This window comes from Trachurus trachurus (assembly GCF_905171665.1).
Source record: "Trachurus trachurus genome assembly, chromosome: 9".
NCBI lineage: Eukaryota > Metazoa > Chordata > Actinopteri > Carangiformes > Carangidae > Trachurus > Trachurus trachurus.
Window position 1 is genome coordinate 33515430 of NC_139895.1, and position 17449 is coordinate 33532878.

Here is a 17449-nt window from a genome sequence, read left to right on the forward strand (position 1 = left end):
AACCACATGGATTTCAACCTAGGGAGCCTGAAAATTACAGATTATTTTGTCAATTCTCACATTTTGGGGACTGGAAGGCAAGACAAACACCCAGATATATGTTAAAGAGCCTTCAAAAAGTGATATTTTCATAATATGTCCCATTTTAATAAAATGCATTACCTTTAAGCTATGATTCTTGCTTCCTAAACTTTCCTCCTGAAGTCATGATGAGTCATGATGATCAGAGCTTCCAGCTTCCTCTGATTTGACATGAATGCAGCAGAGACCCGGCACCAAAGTAAACCAGGAAATGAGCTATTACAGTTAAAATGTGGTAATTGTTTGCTTCCAGCTACTTAAATACCATTAACTGAAGCGAGTGTGCTGGTGTGACAGAACAGAGCACTTCATCACTTTTTTGGGTTCAGCTGCTGGACTCCACATCATAGATCACAACATCGTTAGACAACGGTTCAAAGTTGAGCTTCTATCATGACTGACAGAAGCGTCTACATGGAGCCATCCTTATCCTCCTGCAGGGAGAGCAGCCAAGGCCTTGGAGATAATAAAAACGTAGGGAGGAGCACGAGTTAGACTGTCCAAATCCCTCTGCAGAGAAGATCGGGTGAAGAAGGACAATAGGGAAGACACGTAACAATGGTGTGATAAGGACATGTGACCTCCGAGTTCAATGAGTCCCGCTGGACAAGATGTCCTCAGAAACCGGTATCAAACGATGATTCACTGGCTCGGTGCTGCTCGTAATTTTCGCCTTGGCAATAAAATTTCAATAAATACCTCTGTCTGAAACATCTGAGCCTGAGCTCCTGATGAATGTCTGTTTCTCCAAGTTCACAAGATTTCAACAATAATATGTGTGTGAGTGTGTGTGTGCGTGCTCTGGACGGTCGACTGTGCATGCGCAAAGCCTTTTCGGTGAAGTAAGTGACAAAATACTGAGGAATATGCAACGCGAACTCGTAAAGTAAGCAGAATTATCCTTTAATCGCTGAGAAAACCAGCCTCCTGGCCGTAAAGCCGTTAATTAATATTACTCACAGATGCTTTCAACTTTGATGTGGGACTTTTCTTTGAATGCAGAGGAGGCATTCTGCATGTCAGTACTGGACAGGCAGTGCACATAAAGAGTGAAACTAATTTATTGCCGCTCTTTGACTCGAGCCCCTTCCTGCAATATTTCTTAAAAAATGAATCAGAAAATGTGTTTTTTAATAGAAAAAAAATGTACTTAGACACGCTAATGTGTTGTTTGTGTGTGGAGATAGGAAATAGGAGACAGACAGGACAGCATCAAGTGTGTATTAGTGAAAATGTGTAAAGAGGGAACGTTAATTATGAGACTCACCGTGGCAGCTTTTATCTAGTCAAACTTCTGTCTTCAAAGATGGTGACCTCAACCTTAATAGGATTCAGTTGAGGAAAAAACATCTGGAGCAAGGTTGGCTTCATTTTACATCATAATTAAAACCAAGTGAAATTTGAATTCTCTTTACTTTTAACACAGGAGTTATAAACGATAATGATGCTGAGCAATTATGCACATTTTTTACCTTTTTTAAACTGAAAATGAAGCGGTCTTTGGACATAACTGTGGAAAAAGCGATTTTCCTTCAAGCTCCTGAGCATGTGCTCTTCAAGGCTTAGGAGGTGAAACTGAGTCTTTATTTAAGTCTGACTGATAACTGCTTCATGGAAAGAGTTTTTTTTTTAATGCTAGTTTTTAGATTTACATTATAGATTTTTTTTTCAAAGAAAATCTGTGGTTATTGGTGAAACACAGCGCCAAAATGAAAATGGATCTTCAGAGAATAGTTCCAGTAGAAGAAAGCCTCAATCAAAATCCCGATGACGTTTGTAGCTACGATGAAAGCTACAAATCCAACCGTGGGACAGAGCTCTCTGGCTTCCTTCAGACATTTAGACAGGGATGTTTTTCTGAAAAACTTATGCTTTCAGTGGCCTTGACCAAAGAGCATTTCCCACAGTTCAACAGGAGCATGAGCGAGTCCAGGGGGAGCAGTCAATTGGATGCTGTGTTTTGGACAGGAGACCAAGATGAAAAAAGCATTTTGCTACACTTCTTTTTCTGTGCTCACAAAGTAGATTAACTCTATTTTCTATTTCTCACAGCAGCAGTTTGGGAGCGGCATCCTTCGGAAAACACATTTCAAGGCTGATGATGTCACAGCGTTGTGACGAGGCCTGTCCCAAATTGAAGGCTCCTACCAATCCGGCCTTCTCTTGCCTGTTCTAGGAGGACACACCGCACCTATCCGTCGTATCCAGTATCCCAATATTATTTGCGCACCGTTAATTATTAGCCACCTCGCATCCTAGCTGATGGAAGTGTAAAAAAGCCGCCACTTTCAAATGTTTGATGGTGTTGATTGAGTTCAGACACGATCAGGAAACGCTCCGAAGGCTAGACTGTCCCATTTACCAACGGTTGACACGGCCGTCAGAGGTGCCTCCAAAGCCGTTGCCTCCGTAGACCACGTTCTAAAGGATGCAGCCCCTGATTTGGGACACAGCTACAGACAAAGATGAGAGTTAAAGGATAATTACAGTTTTTTTTACAATCAGGAGCATTTCTAGCATAAAATATGATCATTTACTCACCCAGATAACTTTGGTGTCATTACAAGTCGTTCCTACGAAATTAGATCCAGCCGAGAGCCGCATACCTATAATGTGAGAACACGGGGCACGCAATGCAGCCTCTAAATAACACATTATCCACCGCGAAACTCGTTCATTTTTCACCAATATTTAGTTATGATACACTAGTGCTATTCCCCTCTGAGTCCGGGGTTAGCTGTTATCAACATCTGGGGTCTGTAGGTTGACCTACTGACCTCTGACCTGGATGATGTCATCTCCGACCGCTGCCCGGCTCATTCTGATAATAATCATTCTGCTTCGGCATTCAGGTCCATTTTTAGCGCAACTAGCCGGAGCTTTAGTGAGTCCAGGTTGAGGAGAGGAAGCCTGTGGAAGCTGAACTTCGTCCGCTCATTTTGTTCTAACAAGTCGGAAGCACGCAGAAACAAACCATAGCATTAGCGGTAGCAACAAGCCGCACCACGGTGACATCATCCAGGTCAGAGGTTAGTAGGTCAACCTACAGACCCTGGATGTTGATAACAGCTAACCCCGGACTCAGAGGGGAATAGCACTAGCCTATCATAACAAAATATTGGTGAAATGAACAAGTTTTGCGGCAGATAATGTGTTATTTAGAGGCTGCATTGCGCTGCCCCGTGTTCTCAGATTATACGGATATACGCGGCTCTGGGCTGGATCTAATTTCGACTTGTAATGACACCAAAGTTATCTGGGCGAGTAAATGATCGTATTTTATGCTAGAAATAAGGTCCAGATTGTAAAAAACGGTAATTATCCTTTAATGGAGCTAACCCAGATGTGATGTCAGCTCTCTATAGCAGGGTCAGTTCCATGTATTCCATACATACATATACACACACACACATACTTTGAGCCCCTCGGTCCTGGAGGGAAACTTACATTTTCAGAATTACAAGTACGATCATCATGTTTCGCGACCCGCTCAGGTGAGACATTCCTGTCAATCTGTCGGAGCTTCTGTGCCAAAGTCAGCAGAGCAGCTTGACAGTGTCAGAGAAATAATCCAGATCACTCTCAAGCCCATAAAATCAGAGGCACGAGAGGGAACAAAGCTCGGCTGCGAGCAATTTCAGTCATATTTTGTTATCCTTAATCTCCCATTGCCGCCCAGTTGCAATTAATTGGGATGTTGAGTCACCCCCGCAAACACATGCGAGTCGAGCCAGGATGTTGGTGCACCCGCTGATTTTATGCAGATGCTATGGATTACATACTAACTTTTATCTGGTGTTTTTACAGGGTATCCCTACATAGCTCTGGATTTCCTGTAAGCTGCCCAGACTGCTGCTTTCCATTTCCATCCAGCAGTTACAGGCAAAGACACAGTGGGGGCAGGCGGCCTGTAAATCACTACATCTATTAGGTCATTGTGAAAGCTCCTTGTTCTGCTTCAAACTGGGTGAGATTACCCTCACATTTCCTGATCTCAGGCTATGTTTAACAAGATACATTTGCTCGGAACATCCTGAACATGCTCATTCTTGAACAAAAATGTTGTTGTTTTTTATGTGTAAAAACAACAAGGCGTAGATGCTTAACAGGGTTTCCAGTGTTTCTGAGGTTGGTGATCTGGATTTAAGCCTGCTCTAACTGTTGCTGGCCGCGGATGGAGGGAAAAATAAACGTATTGCTGAACGGTTGCACGTGGCAACAAGTCGTGGGTGAGAATTTAGAATATTAACACCTGAGAGCGTAGAAGAAACCGTATGGAGAAGGATACGACTCGTAGGCCTCTCTCGATGGGGTCGGTGAGCAGGAGACCTCGCGGCGCGTAGATCTTGTCGTTCTGCTCGTGAATGTACTTTGCGATCTTCTTTAAAACCTAAAGGAGAAAAAATAAATCACAGTTTCAGTCTCCACATCACATCACTAACCTCCCTCACAGAGTGCAATGTATCTGCTTGGTTCTGACAGTTTAACAACCTGAAATCCATATTTTAGTTTTTGGACTAAAAGCAAGCAAAGCTTTCAGAGGCTATTGCAAAAAAAAAAATCCCCATCATATCATTTGGCTGTTGTCTAATACAATGACTCTCAAACTTTTTCATCCCTAAAATTGACCCACATTAGTCCACAAACCAGCCCACCCCACCCCCATTTGAAAGGTCGGTCCAGGGTCCACCATCTGATAAGGTTTTTCGCTTTGAGATGTTTTATACAGTGCATGAAAACCATGACCGAAGTAGTTACATTACATAGATTAGGTCATTGTGTGATTTATGGATGGAATTCTTGTGAAATTAAATCATTCCCCTTTTTTTTTGCTGGGACTGAACCTGAGGAAAGCCCCTGGGTGTTCTTGACATGTGCTGTGTTTTCATATTTGTCTGCTGTTAGCTCTCTTTCAGTTACACAGTATATTGAGGTCAGGGCTGCGTGTGGCTGCTCAACCACCATCGCTGTTGGAACCAAATGTGCCTGTAACTAAAAACGATGAGGTTCGTAGGTTGGTATCATATACCCGGGTCAGACTTGTTTTTGTTTGTATAATGGATTACACCTAGTCCTGTCACAATGATTACATAATCGCCTGATCCCGATTGTTTGAGCTGACCACAATTATTTTGCATAATGATTAAAATGTTTCCATTCCATTCCATTCTGCGTTTCCAACAGAAACATCATACTTCCATCACTATTTCCTCTTCGTTTTCCACCGTTTGAGGTTTGACTGGTCATCACGTTGTGCCCCCTTCCTTCATGAGTAAAGAATTATCTCAAGGCGCTAATAATCTAATATATTTCTAATATTCGACATTAACATCATGTATTTAATTCAATCCAAGTTTATTTGTCACATATTTGTTCCGAGAAATTACAGTGAAATTCTTATGTACCTTTGTCGTTGCACAAACATATTATATAGAAATTGAAATAAAATAATAAACTAAATGCAAGTAACTAGGGAATATAATAAGAGAAAGAGAATTAATGGCGAACAGTAGTGTAATAAATTATTATTACAGTATATTGACTGTGCATAATAGATGTATCAATTCAGTAGATGATTGTTATGGATACATGGCAGAGATTTAGCTCCAAAGCCTAAAAGCAAACAGAAATGTAATTTTTCATTCATATTACGAGGTTTAAAGGTCCAGTGTGTAAAATGGGGGTTAATCGTGATATCTAGCATTCAGATTCTAGATTGCAGCGCTCACTCACTCGCACTCACCCCTCCCATCGTGAAAGTGATGGTGGCCTCGGAGGACAAAAAAATTTGTTTACCACAACTGGAGTATTTCAGGAGCATGGAGCAATGAGGTGAAGATCAAAACCGTTTTATGATATGTCTGATGTTTCCTACTCTTTCTTCTTTCCTTCAGCCTTCTTCCTCGCTGGTTAATTTATGAACGCGAAACATGCTCTCTGATTGGCTGGATTTAACATTCGGGCTGCCAAACAAACACGGTGGCGCAAGATGACGACACTCTCTAAAGCAAGACCCTTGCTAAGAATTACAACACTACAAAAACCAAACAAATTTTATTTTATAGCGATTATACTTACAAATATATTCATGGGTAGTATATTCATATTTTGCCAATAAACCTTATTACACACTGGACCTTTAAGTGCTGTCAGAATAGCCACTTAGGCACAATCATGGATAATTTTATGGCTACATTAACATAGCCACATTACAGAATTATCCTTCATCAAATGAACTGATGTTCTACAAATATACTCATGGGTAGTATATTCAGATTTTGCCAATAAACCTTGCCAATTATTACACACTGGACCTTTAATGCCAATACATGGTTATGTTTCTTCATAAGCTGTGTGTGTATTATTGAACTATGTTTAGGCTTATACTATAATGATGGCATAAAATGATCAGAAAAAGACAATTATGGTTAAACGCAATTAATCGTCAGCTATAATGTGACAGCCCTAATTGCACCAAACATCAGCTCGGACTGGATGCAAATGTCCTGTAATCAGTCAGCACACTGACAGGGAAAGGAGGCTGGCCTCTACAACAGGACAATGATCCAAAGCAGACCTCCAAATCCACTGTCAACTAGTTCAAGAAAAACAAGCTAAAGCTCTCAGTTCGACCCCCACAGTGCCTGGACCTGCATCACTGAAAACCTGTGTGTAGGTCTTAAACATGCTGTGTGTGCAAGACAGATTGGGTGACAATCAAGAATAGAAAGACTCTAAACTGGCTAAAAGACATGTTTACAAAAGGGGCGGGGTTTCAGGTCTTTGCTGCAGATGTTGCACTTCTTGTTTTTGCTGAACTGAGCTTGTATTTGAGACAGGTGTCTATATGGGATAGGCTTTACATTTATATGGCAAGGCAAGGCAAGGCAATTTTATGTGTAGAGCCCGTTATTTTACAAACAGTTTGTCTCAAAGGGCTTTACATGGCATTATAACAACATCCTCTGTCCTTAGACTCTCACATCCACTTAGGAAAAACTCCATAGAAAACCCTTTTAACAGGGAAAAATCGGAGAAACCTCAGGGTGAGCAACAAAGGAGGGATCCCTCACCCAGGACGGACAGACGTGCAATAGATCTTGTTACAGACAAGACAGTTTACAGTTTATGACACAGAATGAATATGAACAAATATTTTGCTCAGATACAATACTACGAAGATAAAATCAAATCGATAATTTTAAACCAGTGTTTTTCAACCTTGGGGTCCGGACCCCACATGGGGTCGGCTGAAATTCAAATGGGGTCGCCTGAAATCTCTAGTAATTGATAAGAATTACTGATTTTTTAAAAACCAATTACTATTCTTTTTTAAATTAAATAAAAACAACTGTATTCTATACTTTAACTTTCTTGAATATAAATCGAGTTCAAATAAAATGCAGCATACACAAATATCTCAGCTGGCGCATCTTGATTGGGGTCGCCAGAAGTTTGTGATGTCAAAATGGGGTCACGAGCCAAAAAAGGTTTTTAAACAGTAAGAATGTTACTTCGTACAGCGTGCCACTTCAACCGACCGACCCAAAGAAAGATTATTCAATGCTGTTCAGACTTCACCGTAGATAAAGACATATACACAGGACCGGTAAACTGAACATCTGAATTGTGGAGAATCTAAGCGATCCAATGATGTGTAGCGAGTCCATGTTAACCAAAGTTATAACAGATGCTATAACAGTTGCACTGAGGGAAAAAGCGCGATATAAGCAGTGCCGTCTAACTATTGTATGTTTGAATAAATCAGCTTAGAAACTGCTCATACGGGTGATCTAGTGGCTTTGAGAGGTTTTGTACATTCATGACAACTTGCACAGGATACCCAACTTCTAACTAAGACGTCTTTTATTTGCTCAAACCTGTAGCCAGACCGGGCCAGTGAGCCGGTGTTTACGGTAAACACACAATACAGTTGAGCAATGGTGAGAAATATAAACGAAAGCTTAACTCAGTCCTGTTTGAATTGAGAAACAAACTCAGTGTGCTGCTGCTACCTGGAATCAAACTGGCTAATCTGTCTGGCTAGGTAGGCAACCAGAGGATCCAGCTAGCTAACCCCAACACATTCCTGAGCTGCAGTGCTGGATAGCAGACTTCATTTTTACTTTGGTAATGACCAGTCAATTTAAATTGCATGACTTTATGAGTGCTCATAAAACCCAAACCATGCCAAATGTTTTTTATTTTATTTTATCCCTGTTCACTCCTGTCCACTGAAAGACAAATGTATAGGACAAGAAAAGACCACTGACATACTGATCCGTTTACATTCCTACACAAACCGGGCCAAAAGGGATTTTAGCCGACTATAAATACAATTTATTTGCCAGCTCTCATAGAGGTCATAAAATTGCTGATTTACAGCCAAGCTAAATGATTCCACACAGCAGAAACATAATTTTTTACAGCACTAACACACCTCAATCAGCTTCAATGTCCACTATGCGCTGTCATTAATATGTCAACATGCAGATTCCAAAACCAGATCCAGCACATGTGCATTGTATATGTCAAGTAGTTATTCATGATTGGGGCTGGGTATCTTTTGATGATTAAATAATTACAACCATATTATACATTTTTTCTTTTTTACAATACAAAAACAGTTTTCTGGATACCCACCTTTGAGAGGTCAAAGTTGTTAAATTCTGTCTCGATAGGTCCAAAGGCGCCTGAAGCCATTTTTCGATCAACAATGCCAAGAGCATCCCACTCCCACCTATATAATTGTGAGAATTTACTGCTTTTCTCTGTTTTCTATTATTGTAAATTTAATATCTTGTTGTTTTGGACTGTTGGCTGTACAAAACTAGCCATGTGAATATATCATCTTGGGTTTTTTTTTTTATTATTCAAACAATGTAATTAATCATTTCTCTTGCTGTGTGCCTGGGTCATCTTCCCAGTAGCAGCACAGTGCCAGCAGTGCTGGAGCCTGATGCTAGCCACACCTGATACTATGACCTCAGGAGCTTAGACAAACAGCAGGTGATAGAAAACAGACAGGAAGAAACAGCAGAAACAAAAAACACAACAACAAGACAGACAAATAAGAAACCTTCTAATGTTACAGATAGAGAGAGTGTAAGCTGTTGTGCTTGTGTTACTTTGTTTTTCACACCACAGTTATTTCAGATATTGACATCAGATCAATAATTGTGAAATTAGACTTGTAATAATTTTCAATTAGTTGAGACAAAGCATTGTTTATGTTTATTTTAAGTGCTGTTAATATGTTAAGTTTAAAAAAAGCTTTTGCATTGCAAAATGGTGTTCATTTTCTTCAGATCTTTTTGACTGCATGCTTTTCTCAATGTCTGCATATTAGCTAATTCTTCCATCACAGGACCAGACAGCATGTATTTATATTAAAGACAAATTTCAACTCTTCATATCTATTGAAAATGTTCAAATATGCAAGTTTTTTGTTTTGTTTTCTAAAACCGCCCAGGCTGATCTGATAATCACAACATGGAAGCATCTGAGAGGCCATGTGGAAGTACTTTTCACCATAAATGGTGAACGAGCCTGAGGCTGTTTACCAGTTATCTTACTCTACATCAATAACAAATCTGATGTCTCTCCTGTTAGCTATAATTACACCAGACAGCAGAGGGACCACAAACAAGCATGGCAACCTCATCTGACTGCTTGTACGTCTGCCACACGGATTCAGAGAGCCAGTAAGAGAGCAGGATTTACAAGGGTCAGCTACATTAAAACAGGTAACAGCTTTCAATGATTTGTGAAAAATTCAGAAACTTAATTTGTAGTTTAAATAATTATTTTCCACAGCTGGATTACCTTTGAATTAGTTAGAACAAACAAGCTCCCAGTTCAGTACAGCTTTCTGAAAAAGTCCCCAGGCCAGTATCAGATGGATGGAGAGTAATATACTAATATAAATTACATGTAAAAGCCATTACCTAAAAGTAAAAGAACACTTGCGTTAAAAGTTTGCAGACTTTGCTATAATTTGGGAAATTTTGTACCAATATTTGACGGGCCAGATTTAAAAGCCCGACGAGCTGCATTTGGCCTGCGGGCCATAGTTTGCCCAAGCCTGGATTGGACCATGCACATGGTTAGAGATACGACCATGGAGGTTGCTATGATTATTATTATGGATTAAACTCTTGCTTTGGCTGTTTTGATGAACGAGGTTGTGATGCAAATTTTGTGTAACAGTAACGTAACAAGTTTAACACTAACTTCTTAAAGGTCCAGTGTGTAAAATGGGGGGGGAAACCGCCATATCTAGCGTTCAGATTCTAGATTGCAGCGCTCGCACTCACCCCTTCCCTTCCGCAAAGTGACAGTAGCCCCCGAGGACAAAAAAACGTTGTTTCCTACGCTTTCCTCTTCGTTGGTTTATTTATGAACACGAAACTTGCGAAATGTGCTTTCTGGTTGGCTGGATTTTCCATTCGGGTTGTCGTACAAATATGGCAGCGCAAGATGGCGACACTCTCTAAAGCAAGACTCTTGCTATGTAGATATAAAATAATAATTATAAGGCTACGAAAACCAAACAATTTGAATTTATAGTGATTATGACTTATACAAATATATTCATGGATAGTATATCCGTATCTTGCCAATAAACCTTGTCAATTATTACACACTGGGCCTTTAAGCATTTTCCAAGAGTTTACTTACCATTGGACAAATCAAGCATCTCCTATTATTACACACTGGACCTTTAAGTGCTGTCAGAATAGCCACTTAGGCACAATCATGGATAATGTTATAGCTACACTGATTTAGCCACATTATAGAACTATCAGTTTACCATCAGTGGCTTCAGCTACAGTCAGAATATGACCTGATTCAAGATATACTGATGTTCTATAACCAGTCCAAGTCATTCTTTCTGCATAAACCTATGGAAATATAAAACATCCTTCACCTTCTCATAGTGAGTCTCCATACACAGGAAGATGGTGTACGCTGTGAGGCAGGCCAGACAACCTTCGATATACGACTGGCTTCCCAGCTTCTCAGCTTCGGCGTACAGGTTGTTGAGCATTCTGACCGTCTCCTCAAACTGCTGTTTATCGATCTGAAACACATCGGGGGAAGAACAAAGGGTTAAAATCATGGAAGTGCTTCCTCCCCTGCTGGGGTGCTTATGGGAAACATGGCCTTCTTAGCACAAGATCATGTTCTCCCTCCCCTTCCATCTCTAGATAAACGAGGGGATGAATTTTCTCCGACTGGTCGTACATCAAGGCTAGGCTGGGCCCTCCTCCTCCTCCTCCTCCTCCTCCCCACCTGAAATTATTAGGATGCCTCGGCCATATGGTCCGAGAAAGTTTTCATTTAATAACTGACACGACAAAACGCCCCCAGAGCAGGACACCCAGGGAGAAAATCCAGGGAGGAATATTGATCGTTTCTTCCCTCTCCAATGGCACCGGCGCACCTTAATGAAGATGAAGATGCATCTCAGCTGTGCTGCAGACTGCAGACAGCTTTTTGGGACACAAACTGGAACCGCAGCTGGCTGATAATCAAACCAGTATTTTCTGAAGAATTCCTCACATCAAAAAGTTGCGCTGCGTGGAAAAGACTGATGGAGGGCGGAGGACATTTGAACTCGGAGGCTGTTTTTTGACTGGGGTGTCGACATAAGTCCCACGCTGGACCTGGATCCAGGGGACGGAGGAGCCTCCAGACCATGATGAGGAGCTGGGGGCCAGGAGCCTCCTGAGCCTGTGAAAAGCCTCCAAACGTTCTGCGCCCCTGTGCCCGAGGAATGCAACAACAAGCTCCAACACATCACGGTCTTAGGCGTGTTTGGTACCCGCCATTGGGAGTCTTCGTTCTCCTCCTAATTTTCCAATTCGGCGTCTGCGATTCAAACCACATTTTTCCATCTTTCCATTTTGTCTGATGCAGTCATATTAGGATTCCAAAAAATGTTAGATGAGAGTCCAAAGCTGAAGAGGGTTTACAAATTGAAGTAAGGAAAAGATGTGACTGTAGCAGCCAGTCACTGAACATAATGTGACCTTGAAATACAGCATTGAACACAAGGCAGACAAAACTGCCAGTTCTCAATTAATGAAAACATTCTTGCACGGTTTGGCAGAAATACATTTCACTTCTTTTGGTGCAAAGAGAAAGAAAGAGTTACCAAAAATAATAAATCCCACAGTTTGAGATGATTGTCTGCAAGAATGTGATGTTACAGCATGCAAGGCTTTGCTAAACAAGGCCAACTACATGGCTAAATCTGATATTGGAATTAGAATAAAAATTTAAAAAAATTTAAAAAACATGGTTTGAAAACAAGGCTTTTCAGAACACTATGTTCTACAAACATCCTCACAGTGACATAAACAACTGGTCTAAAAATGGAAGCCACTAAACAGCTTGGCATCATACTGCATATTTCATAAACAGGGATAACAGCAAGTCATTAAAAACATATATGTGGGAAGAACATTTTATCAGAGGGGACTCAGGCTTTTATTTCCCAGAGCATAACCATTCCTCCAGCAGTAAATTGTGTATGTGTATATGTGTGTGTCATCGGCTTCTTTTGTAACTGGTTAAAGTTAGGATAAAATAATGTTCAGGTAAACAGTGAGTAGGGTAATTTTTCCCCAAAAGTGATCTTTTGACAACATGTTTTTGTGTGTGTGTGTGAACTGGATCCTCCAGAAAACCACGAGACCACCCAATCAAGAGGGAAGTGCCAATAAACCACTAGTTTAAGTAGGGTTAGTGTTGTGAAGCGGCTCTTTTCATGTGGTGTGTGCTTTTCAAAACTGCAGAGCTCTGTCCTGCAAACTCTGCTCTGTTCGCCTGGTGCCATCTTTAATGTGGCGTAGAGCGTGTTCGGGCTCAGCAACCTGCTCTTCCTCCTTCACGTCGTTACCCCCTTCCTGCTCTTAAGCCACTTCCTCCAGGGTTCACATGAGGACACAGTCCACCAGGGATCCTTGGGATTTTGGCTCCATGTTGATTTCAGCTGTTTCTGGGGCCAGGACGGTGACTGTTCTTTCTGATATGGATGGTTTGCTGCATTAAACAAACCATTGAGCTGTCCTTTCCTGAACATTGAGCAACATAAAAATAATTCATTACTCTTCTTCAGCAGCTCTGGTTATGGTTTCCTTCCAGACTGAAATGGAAAACAACTTCTGAGTAGCTATGGTCTGCAGCTAAAGTACAATAAAGTGTTCAAACTCAGAGGCTCTGTGTCTGAATGACATACATGTGTACATGGAAAATACTCTAAATGCAGCTTTAAAGGGATAGTTTAACATTTTTGCAAATTTGACTATAATCCCTATAGTCATAGCAGTAGGTTCATTACCTTTAATCATCGGTGCATGTTGTTTTGAGATCAGCGGGGCAGAGACGTGAGCTGCTCAGCAAACACAATGGAGGTGAATGGTACAGGTCCCCTGTCCCTCATCAAACTCATCAAATACACAATCCAACAACTCCAAAATGCTCTCGTGGACAAGTTGTGACCTGCACATTCACCACGCTATGAAATGATAATGTAACATTAGGAGACAGAGTTGTTTTCGAGACAAATGCCTAGGCTACATTCCAGACACGAGTGATTTCAAAAGTGCAAGTAGTTCTGAGTATTTGCTTCATGTGTTGTAATGTTACATAATAATACATGATTATTTCATAGCATGGTGAATGTGCAGGTCACAACTTGCCCATGAAAGGGTTTTGGTGGTTGGATTGTGTATTTGATGGGTTTTGTGGGACAGGGGACCTGTACCGTTCACCTCTATTGTGTTAGCTGAGCAGCTCGCGTCTCCCCCGCCAATCTCAAACTAACTTGCATCAATAATTAAAGGTAATGAACGTTCTCGTATGACTACGGGGATTATGGCAATAGGTGAATTTGCCAAAATGTTGAACTATCCCTTTAATAAGTATGTAGGTAACATTTGAGCCCTGTGAGGGACTAGCGACTAGTTCCTCTGCCTTTCTCTCTGAGCATGCTGGGAAGGCCTCCAGCTCTCAATGTGACTGTGAATAGGAAGCAGATATGTAAAAGGATAATATGGAGTCAGCCAAAATAAAACCAGAAACTTCTGGGTTCTGTTCCAAAAGTGAGGAAACCTCATTCAAACTTCATTTGTCAGTATGTAATATATCTAGTAGTATATGAGTAATCAGTGTTGAGCTGACTGATTACATCTTGTGATTGGCCGGTGAGCCTGGTCCTGGCATGCAACAACAACACACTCTCATGTGCACCCTGACTACCAGACCCTCAGCGGGGGACACAGTAATGAGACAGACAGTATGATCTCTAGGCATTCTTTCATCGTCCACCCGCTCTGGGATTTCTCGCTGTGCTTCTGATGGACAGTCCAACTATGACACACAGATCCATTGTCCTTTCGTGTGTCTGTGAGCTAGAGCAGGTGGCGTCCGCCCAGCCATTTTTATGTGTTAATGTGATGGAAAAAAGTCCGCATAATAAAGAGAAGAGGTGTATCCTACCCTGGTCTCCAGCTCTGAGGGGAACTTGGTCTGGAACTGGCACACGGTGCCATTTGTGTAATCTCTCTGAATGAAGACTTTGGCAGCGATGGCCGCCTGTTGCCTCATGTCCTGCAAGCTGTGAGTCTGTGGAAACAAGACGTTGCAATTTTAGAAATCACTGCACTTTCTTGGGATGCCAACTGAAAGAAAACAATTTATTCCAAGGGGCACATATGTTTGTCATAATCTGTATGAATTAGACTGAACCCTGGTGTTATGCGTATCATCTTAGACAAAGTTATTTTATTTACAGCATGCTTTGCCTCAATTTGCAAAGACATTCAACAGAGCAGGCTGTCTGATTTCTCCAGATTAGGCCTAAATAAAGAATGAATGAATGAAAAATAGAAGTCAGACAGGCATCTTTACAGGAACATTTTGACATCTCACAGTAGGAAAGATACAGGTGGAAAACTACTCTTTTCACTGTCAGCTAATCTTCTTATCAGGTTTTATCAATTAATTGCAAACTAATTCCATTCATTTATATTTATGCAACATGTTCATATTACATATGCTTTATTCTTACATTTTACACTGCATCTTTTTACTTTAGTATTTCTGGAAGCAGACACATTACAATAACACATTTCACTGTGCATTAAACTACGTACAATATAATTATGTGTTTGCAACAAATAAATTATACTTAATTTATCGTATTGTCATATCAACAGCAGTCTTAAACTTAACATCCATGTATTACTTTATGACCATGGTCCAACATCCAAAAGTAGGCTATTCCATTTGCTTTGCATTTTTGAATTTAAACATGATTTAAATGATCCCCACTGCAGCTCTACAGGTGTAATATGAACATAAAAATGGATTATGTCTGAATGTCATTCAGCTTCTTCAGTTCCAGGGTCGTTGTGGCGTGGGTCATCACTGCCACAGCTCAGTGGAACAGGCAGCATTCATGAATGTAATTAGTAACACCTGTGTTTTAACAGGTCTGACCTAAACTATCAGTAGTGAAAACAAAAGGGATTATTTGGAAACATCAAAATGTTTGGTTTGGTTTCTTTTCAGTCCTATCCCCCTAATTAAATCAATATTATATCATTAACTGAATATTATTTTAAGCCGAAGCTCATATTCACAACTATTTCTGTTTTGCTGTTTCACACCCTGAGGAAGGGCTGTGTGAGGTCAAAACGTCTGTCCTTTTTAATAAATTATATATTTTTTCTACATCAAGGCTATGAGTTGAGCGACTGCTTTTTTCTTCCTTCACTGTTTTTGTTCCGGCTGTCAGCTCCTCTTCAATTCTGGTGTGCGCTCCTACCACGTTTTTTTTCGAAAGGAAATCAAACAATAGGCTACATCAACACAATCAGTCACTCTGAAGACAAGTAAGCCATACAGACTATGCATCCCTGTTTTTGAAATGACTTTGCTTGCACTGGTTTACCTTGTTGCCCTACTTCTCCTGCATATTACCCTACTATAACCTGTTCAATCTTCTGACATCACTCTATGTTGTAACCCCCTCACTCCCATGTTTTTGTGTCAACTGTAAATGACAACATTAAAAAAAAGAAAGAAAGAAAGAAAGAAAATATTATATTTGGAAACATTACAATGGTTCACCTTTATGTAAATATTAGTTCGTTTGTCATCATTTATTGACTCTGGACCTGGAGGACCACCAATTAATATACTTGTCTAGTAGAATCATCCACAGTGCTGTGGCTGAACGTTGTGTTTGCCCTTTGCCTGCGGTTCAGACTGTGTGTTTCCTGTCAGAGGACCACAGCTGCTCACGGCTCCTCTCAACAGCTGCCCTCCTCAGTAACGCTGCCATCTTTGAGCTGGGAGCAAACTTTATTCCAGGATGTATCCCTCCGCAGCCACATCCCTGCCCTGGAGCCCCTCTGACTGCTGCTGTGTGCTGCCATACGCTACTAGCACCATGACAACTATTCCTCAAAACCAGTTACTATCTAACTGCACGCAGCTCGGCTCCTCGTTGACACACAACGTTTTTTTCCCCCAAACACTGCCGCATATGTGTCATTTTATAAATACCCCAGCTTGTTGCCACAGATGGAGTAAACGTTACCAAGGCAAGCTGTCGTTCGACCCGGTGAGCTACCAGGCTAACTAACGGTGCTCAACTTTACCGCTGTTTCTCTCTCGGACATATTCGAAGAAAACGTTAAACACTGTGACATTATGAACACGTCGTTCACAAAATATTGACGTATGAAAAAATAAAGTACACATTCATCGTTAGCTTACCTCTGCCATGTTGACCAAGGTTTCTGTTTACCTTCCGCTAGCAGGTTTTTACTGTGTACTACCAAATATCCTTTCCGTGTGGGAACTTTTGTCTAATAACATTGGTTCCGCGTGCAGGTGAGGCAAGGCAGAATTCATACACCAGGCAATTCAAAGTGCTTTACAGAGGCATAGAAATACAATACAATAAATTAAAAATACATTCAAAAGAAAAATAAGGCTACTGACACAACAACTATCCTCACTTGTCTCTTTGCAGATTAAAAAAAGAAGATGTAAAAAGCACAGCAATTCACTGTTATGTTAAAAGTTATAGCCTACTCAAAAGTAGGCTAGGAAATGGACATAATCAGTTCTGCATGCATCAGCAATGATAACCAATTGAGCATGATTGATTCTAAACTTGTTTTGAGAGTATTTTCCCTACACAGTCATATTACTGTTTATAATTAATTATTTTAATTTGATGAATGTTGAAAATGTTGCAATATGACAAAGGGGCATTTTCCTTATTAAAAAGAAACCCTGCAATCAAATCTGATCTCTCTGATGGAATACATTTCTAAGAGCAGCG

The 17449-nt window shown here is 40.7% G+C and overlaps 1 protein-coding gene across 1 annotated transcript in view; it reads right to left on the reverse strand.

Moving 5' to 3' along the window:
* The window catches only part of LOC310991086 (golgin subfamily A member 7-like), a 28294-nt gene extending 11368 nt beyond the window's left edge, over positions 1 to 16926 (reverse strand). Inside the window, exons 1-5 of the mRNA XM_083978656.1 lie at positions 16876 to 16926; positions 14590 to 14715; positions 11012 to 11164; positions 4370 to 4471; positions 1349 to 1401 (exon numbers count right to left, since the gene is read on the reverse strand). Of these exons, the coding sequence (XP_083834782.1) occupies positions 1360 to 1401; positions 4370 to 4471; positions 11012 to 11164; positions 14590 to 14715; positions 16876 to 16884 (432 nt within the window). The 5' untranslated portion in view covers positions 16885 to 16926 and the 3' untranslated portion in view covers positions 1349 to 1359. The remainder of the gene's footprint in view (positions 1 to 1348; positions 1402 to 4369; positions 4472 to 11011; positions 11165 to 14589; positions 14716 to 16875) is intronic.
* Positions 16927 to 17449: the final 523 nt, after the last annotated feature.